Source organism: Mytilus trossulus, unplaced genomic scaffold, assembly GCF_036588685.1.
Source record: "Mytilus trossulus isolate FHL-02 unplaced genomic scaffold, PNRI_Mtr1.1.1.hap1 h1tg000070l__unscaffolded, whole genome shotgun sequence".
Lineage (NCBI taxonomy): Eukaryota > Metazoa > Mollusca > Bivalvia > Mytilida > Mytilidae > Mytilus > Mytilus trossulus.
The window spans coordinates 5,670,473-5,678,253 of NW_026963294.1; the positions used below are offsets into that span (position 1 = coordinate 5,670,473).

General features: G+C 33.3%; 1 protein-coding gene across 1 annotated transcript; it reads left to right on the forward strand.

Moving 5' to 3' along the window:
• Positions 1–24: 24 nt before the first annotated feature.
• On the forward strand, positions 25–5,844 carry LOC134699559 (ankyrin repeat domain-containing protein 50-like). Its single transcript, XM_063561147.1, has 2 exons — positions 25–79; positions 2,516–5,844. The coding sequence occupies exons 1-2, from the start codon at positions 25–27 to the stop codon at positions 5,842–5,844; spliced, it is 3,384 nt and encodes a 1,127-aa protein (XP_063417217.1).
• Positions 5,845–7,781: the final 1,937 nt, after the last annotated feature.

Below are 7,781 nucleotides of genomic sequence, written 5' to 3' on the forward strand. Positions count from 1 at the left end.
GAACTAAAACAGTCATTAAGTAGTATGAAAAAAGATATTGAACTTTCTCAGCAGGATGGCATACCAAGGAATGTTAGAGGTAAACATTAGGATAAGTGTTCTTTGGAACACTTTCAAATGTTAAGATTTAAATGTTCTTGCTGAAGGTATTTCGAGAAAACTACTACGAACGCATTCAAAAATTAAGTGTTATTCTTATAAGTGAATACATGATGTTTAAAGACACAAACTAAGAGGGCAGTGTTTTACTTTGGAATGTCCATTCACAGAAGTCATGTTTGGATGTGCTAGTCCTATCAGTTAAAGTACATTTGATAACATAGAACATTTAGGCCTCTTTCGGTATTGTTACTGTGAAGCATTTTATTTATTTAGCTTTCACACCTTATGTTGTTGCGCATTAAAGATGGAGAAAACTGAAGAAACACTTTTTGTCGCATAATAATATGGTAATACACGAATTACCGGGTAAAAACATTAAATTCTTATTCCAACACTTTCAGATATTGTGTGTCTGCTACATTCGACTTTAAGGGTAACAATTAGTAGCAAAAACATGGTAAATATAGTGAGACGATGTTAGGGAATTGTTTCACATTGCTCGTTGGTTGTTACTGGGAGGCCAGGTTGTTGCGTTATGATGCGACATAGTGTTCATGTTGTTTTATCCCAATCCATGCTGTTAAAACTAGAAGTTGTAGAATTTAGATCTCATAAGATTGAAAGGTGTGTTTGAAACGTACTAAGAGAAAGACAGTTTTTGAACATTGGCAAGTTTTGAATACATATGTCAAAGAGGACATATTGCTCTGTTATGATATTAAAAAAACTTAAGAAGATGAGTTTTAGTGTTGGAATGTAAGACGTTTACTCTTTTAAGTCAAGTTGTAACTTTTTAAATTCAAGCAAAAATGACTTAGATGTCGGTTTGAACTACAAACATATAGATTAATAATCAAAGGTTCCAGTATTATACTGTGATTTAATGTTGTAACCTTGAAATGTAGACAGTGAAATGTAATGGGCAAAAATGAGAAATTAAGCTTTATTTTTATATTTAATTTGATTGAATGATAGGTGATATACACCACTTTTAGCACTATTGACCTTTTTCTTGGCTGTCAGTTTTTATTGGTGCAGCACACACTGAGAAATTGAAAATAACCTTCAAAGTTAAACAATACTTACCAAGAGTAGAATATTACAGAATATTACAGAAATAAAGACACAGCAGAAAAATACAGGGGAGTACTCAAACATCATTAAGTCTAAATACAACTGACAATAGCATTTCCTAACACAAACACACCAAATGGAAGAACCAAAATTATACACTTATTATTAAAAATTACAAGAGATTTGGATGAACATTTTATGCGAACCTATTTTGTGTGTGTTTTGATTTGAATGTGTGGTGAACTTTGATAACATAACGGTAACTTATGAAACTCATTGTCGAAAAATGTAAAAGATAAATCTAAACAAACGTCACCTTTTGTATCTAGAGCTTCCAATTAATTTATTGTCTAATGTAAATCAATCATACATACACATACAAATGATCGATTAATTAATTAATGGATTGTTGGTGTTTTAACGCCACTTAAAAGTGCCAATTATTGGCTTTTTAGTGACGGTCAGATTATTTTGTTGGAGGAAGCCAGATTGCCCGGAGAAAACCATCGATCTTCGATAGGAAAACTGGCAATCCTAGTAAATTAAGATTGGAGTCGAATGAACCTGCATGAATGGGGTTCGAACTTACCTTCTCAGTATTGACTTGCTAGTGATTACACTAGTAGAACTACCCAGACCACTTGTCCACCGAGGCCCCACGCATTCAAATCGATCGGGTATTAAAGAGATTCGGCTTAAAATGCACTGGTTGATAATTTGATAAACTAAATGCTTGGTTTAGAGGTTCACAAACAAAACAATCTTGTGTGTTAAAGTTTTTACATGTTATACAGGTTTTGGTAAGGGATTCACTCTTAAATATCAGGTTATAAATACCATCAGAGTTTTGAGTTTTATCATTCTTGTCACAAGTTATTACTGAACACCAGCAATATTTAACATAAGTTCCCTGGAGATTATTTACTTCCAATCTATAATGATCCATGATTCATGACCAAAATTTCAAGTAATTAATCAATAGATTGATTTTTTTGGGGTAAATTCGATGGATGTTTTTGAATATTCTTCTTCGGTTTTTAAACATTCAAACTGTGTATAGTGTTTGCTTTTCGATTTTTTTTTTTATGTAAATCATACTTTTTTTTATTTATTTTTTAGAAACAATTACTGTAGTAAATGATTGTATAATTGCAGGAACTTTAAATTAAACAAAACATATGATAAGAATTGTGTTAATATCAGAACACCTGCTACTTTAAACAGAGATTAACGAAAAAAGGTCCAACACATTTATACATGGAACACCAATTGACTGCCAGACACACAAGCCATAATATACATTATTCTAATCTGTGTTTCGTTTTTATTTAATTTTTAGATGATCATGAAGATGTCATTCGAGACTGGCAAAAAGATGATGAGACATTTGTAGAAACAAGAGCATCAGAACATGTTATGTCGTGGCTTTCAAAATGTAATATAGCTGTTGTAACAGGGAGTTCAGGGACCGGAAAATCCTTTCTCATCCACCATATTGCTTTAGAGTTACATCGTCAGAAGTGTTTTGATATAATACCTTTATCATTTGTAACGGCGCCTTCGGATTTAATTCATTATAAGAGTAAAATTAGAAATCAGGTTTTTGTTATTGATGATATATGTGGTAAAAGAACAATTGATGTACATTGTGTAAATATATGGAAAGACCTCACTGAAAAGTTAAAATCTGTCTTCCAATTAAATTCTGTCGAAACAGAAGAAACCATAAGTGCCAAACTTCTAATTTCCTGTAGGCTTCAAGTGTTTAATGACTCACAGTTCAAATGCTTAAAACTTTTTACAGAAAATGCTTTTGGTCTTCAAACTGAACCGCTTTGTCTTCTTCCAGACGAAAGATTATTAGTGATCAAGAAATATTTAACAAGCGAAAAAATTAATCATGTAATAGATCATTTATGTGATTTTGACTTCTTCCCACTACTCTGCAAAATGTCCAAAAACCTGTCGTTTGAAAAACTAAAACTGCTCTTCACATCACCGATTGAAACAATAGAAGAAGACATTGAATATATGATAGAATCGGATAAAAACTATCAATTATGTGCCTTAATTTTATGTATTTTGTTTGAAGAAGGATTTAAAGAGGAATGGAGTAAATGTAGATCGAAAACGGTACCAATAATATTAAGAAAAAAACTGACTGAAATAACTTTTCATTGTAACATTGATTTAGGTCGAGATTGTGCAAGACGATCTTTAGAAAATGCATTTTCGGCATTATTGGGAACGTTTCTGAAGAAAATTGGAACAAACTATAGCATTATTCATGACAAAATATACGATATTGTATCAGTTGTATGCGGACATGCATATGAGGAATGTTTTATTAGATATGCTAACGGAAGATTTATTGGTGATAGATATCTATTCAAATCGATTGAATCAAATCCCACCGATGACGTTATTGTGCTTTCGGAAGAAATGGAAGAAGAGTATCTTAAAAGACTGGTAGACGATTTGAAACAACAGGATATCTACAGCACCCTACATAATAAACTGTTAGTTCACGAACCGTTTCGAGAAAAACTTCTAAGATTCCTTAACAACAATGTCGACGATTTAAAAGATGTTTTCAAGCAAATTGATAACAATGGATTAAAATTGGTGCCAGGAGAGGTTCATTTTTGGGATGAATCAGATATTGACGATTCGAGTGGTGAATATAGAGTTGAAGACATCACGTTCCCGTTGATAGAAGCAGCTACCGAGGGGTACCTTGATATTGTTGAATTCCTAATAAAAATGAAATGCAATGTCAATCATTTAGACAGCTTTGGTAGATCAGCCTTATATAGAGCTTGTGAAGGCGGATTCCACGATGTTGTAGAAATTTTATTAATTCATGGCGCTGACCCTTCTTTGTGTCATGAAGACGAATCATCGCCATTACATATGGCATGTAGAGCAGGAAAAACTAGTATTGTGCAATTGCTTCTTGCTAATAATGTTGATGTCTGTGAACTTGACCAAGACAATATATCACCGTTACGCATATCATGTGAGCAAGGGAACATAGATATAGTGAGACTACTACTCCAGAATGAAGCTAACGTTAATATGTACGATATTTGGATGAATCATTGTCCTCTCCAGATGGCATGTGACGCTGGCCATTTAAATGTAGTGAAACTATTGCTTGAAAACGATGCAGATGTAAACAGCGTGTCTGTATTTAATGACACTCCTTTGAGTCTGGCATGCGAGGGAAGTTTTGCTGATATAGTTAGAGTGTTACTGGAAAACAAAGCTGAGATTTTTGAAACAATACCCAGCAAATCTCCTCTGTTTATAGCTTGTCAAAATGAAAATATTGGAATTGTGAAAATGTTACTGGACAGCAATAACGATGTTTATCCAGGTATATATGAATGGGATGGAAGACCACATTTACCCTTGATTGCTGCTTGCGCAAGTAACCAAGTTGATATTATGCAGTTACTACTACAAGGATGTAGCGACGAAATTTGTTGTTTTGACAGATGCTTTTCTATGTATAAGGCTTCGTTTCATGGTTGCACAGATATTGTGAAAGAATTCATGAAAAACACAGATTTCCTTTTAGTTGAAGAAGCTGATAGTGTGATGAATAACTCTATGTATCTAGCATGTGCAGGAGGAAAAATCGAGACAGTTAAATATTTCCTATCTGAAGGTATCAATATATGTCAATACTCCGAAACTGGCCGATCATTGCTTCATGCAACTTGTGAGCCTTCCTCTGAAAATGAAGGTCACAAATCTGTTATCAGCCTGTTGATTCAAAATAAGTTAGACATCTCCAAACCTGACAATGATGGATTATCACCTTTACATTTAGCCTGTCGAAATTGTTTACTTTCTGTTTGTGAGTTTCTTATAAGTAACAATGCGAATGTTAATATGCAAGACTATCAAAGCAAGTCACCTTTACATTTCGCCTGTCAAAGTGGTTCGTTTTCTTTATGTGAATTTCTTATAAGTTTCAAAGCAAATGTAAACATGCAAGACTATCAAAACAAATCACCTTTACATTTCGCCTGCGATAGGATTGAACCAAATATCGACATCATTGAAGTATTGCTAAAAAATAAAGCAAGCTTTGAATTGTGTGATATCGCCGGTAAAACCCCCCTTCATGTAATTTGCGAGAGATTCCAAAACTCGATGTACTTTCGACAAGATACTAAACGTTTTAATATGTTTCTCCTTGAAATATCTTCGAATTGCAAGTCGATAGTCAAATCACTTGTTGGTTATGGTGCAGATGTGAATGCACGTGACAATGAAGAAGAAACGCCTTTACACAAGGCATGTCGGTATGGAGATTATGAACTGGTAAAAACAATACTTTCATCGAATAAATCAGACCTCAATCTACGCAATAAAAGAGGTGAGACACCATTGTATTTAGCGTGCAAATTTCGCCACGAGCAAGTAACTAAGATATTAGTAGACGGACAGGCAGATAGTACTATAGAAGATAAAGATGGAAAATCTCCTCTTGATGTATCTTTAGTAAATTTGAAATCATTTGAAGAAGAACGCAACTTTTATAAGATTGTTTTAATGGATGAGGTTGATGATGAGAACTATCTGCATATCTATACTGTCTTAAAGCATATTGTTTCTCTTTTGACTGAATACAATGCACACATATCGAAGTCATGAAGACAGACATATACAGAGAAGATCAGTCTCAATTATATCTAAATAAGCAATAACACTGAACGTTACCATGCTGACATATTTGTGTATATGTAATAATCCATGGTTTCCTAATAAATATATACTGCATAAATTAATAGCAAGATAATTGACTTTATATTTTCATGATATATTCAGCAATTATTTTTTTATATAAGTTGAACAAAAAAAACTTTACATTAAAATTTATGATATAGGAGATGAAAATGCATTCCGCGTTGTTTTATTGATGATAAAGAAACTACTAAATTTGCTTTTCAAGAAGTCGTCTTACTATCAAAAAGAGTTCTAGGATAATGGACTCATAATAGACGGTAACTTCTTGACATAAGGAATCTTGTAACAAGGTATGAACCATCAAAATCTTTTACTTTCAGAAATATAAGCTTTAAAAAATAGTTTACGGCACTGCAGGATAGTAATTCCTATGTCATGAATTCTGTAACTTTTGTCACTTGACAAACATTTTTTTTATTCGGAACCGAATCAGACAGACAGTCTTATAAATACAAGACCTGATATGACCTCAAGGGAAACCCCAGGTGCTCCGCATGGCCCAGCTTTAAACGACCGCAGAGGTCGAATCCTGAACAGTTGGTGCAAGTATGGACACAACATTCAAGCTTCATACAGCTCTGAATTTGGATCGTGATCAATTTTTTTTTAAATAAAATAGGTTTCTGACACAAACAAAAATGTCAAGGTGTTACAAATCTATTGCACAATACTGTGCAATTAAAGATTTCTTCTTCAAACTTTTCAAAAATTTGACATTAGAGAAATTTTGAGAAAAAAATAAACTCTTAAAATAAGGAACCCCCCCCCCCCCCCCCCCAAAAAAAAAAAATTGCCTGTACCTGTCACTAATTTTAATGTCAGAGTTCGTGTAACAGTCTTAAAAACTAAGGATTTTCTTACCCCAGGAGTAGATTATCTTAGCCGTATTTGGCACAACTTTTTGAAACTTTGGGTCCTCAATGCTCTTCAACTTTGTATTTGTTTGGCTTTTTAACTATATTGATCTGAGCGTCACTGATGAGTCTTATGTAGACGAAACGCGCGTCTGGCGTATAAAATTATAATCCTGGTACTTTTGATAACTATTAAGTAGGTTATTGTTTCTTAACCTTTGACTTCTGATAACATCTATAATTGAAATTAAAAACCAATTCTTCAGAGAACAATTGAAGGTCTTTCCACCTCGATAATAAGAATGAAGTTTAAAAACAATGTTAGAAAATTTCACTCCTTGTTGATATAATTTGGTATCTCAAACTGATATAAAACAATAAGATTAATAGGTATATGCAGAAGACTTAATTGTTTTATAATGAACAAGAAAGAACTTTTAGCAAAGGTCAAAATCTATAACATCAAGATATAGCGATATAAGAAAAAGGGGACGCAGGGAGATAACTCTATAAGAATAAGTTTTCGGTCACACAGGATGAGTTTTGAAACCCCCATTACTGTACAACATCATTGGCCAAAAAACCATTCGGTATGTTGTAAAACAAAAAAGCATCTCAGACGGCAGAAGAAGAAAAAATAATAATCATCAGAAGAAGAAAACCAAACGGTCTTTCCACGAAAAGTGAAAAGACCTTAATATATAATATCTCCTGCAGCCCTACATGAAAGGACGAGGAAAATTCTAAACGGAAAGTCTCTAAGCAAATAATGGCAAAATCAAAAGCTCAAACACATCAACTAATGGTTAACAACTGCCATATTCCTGACTTGGTACATACATTTTCCTATGTAGAAAATGGTGGATTAAACCTGGTTTTATAGCTAGCTAAACCTGTCACTTGTATTTCAGTAACAAATAATTCCATTATATTGACAACGATGTGCGAACAAACCAATCAGACATAAAAGGTAGAAATGTCGAAATTAGT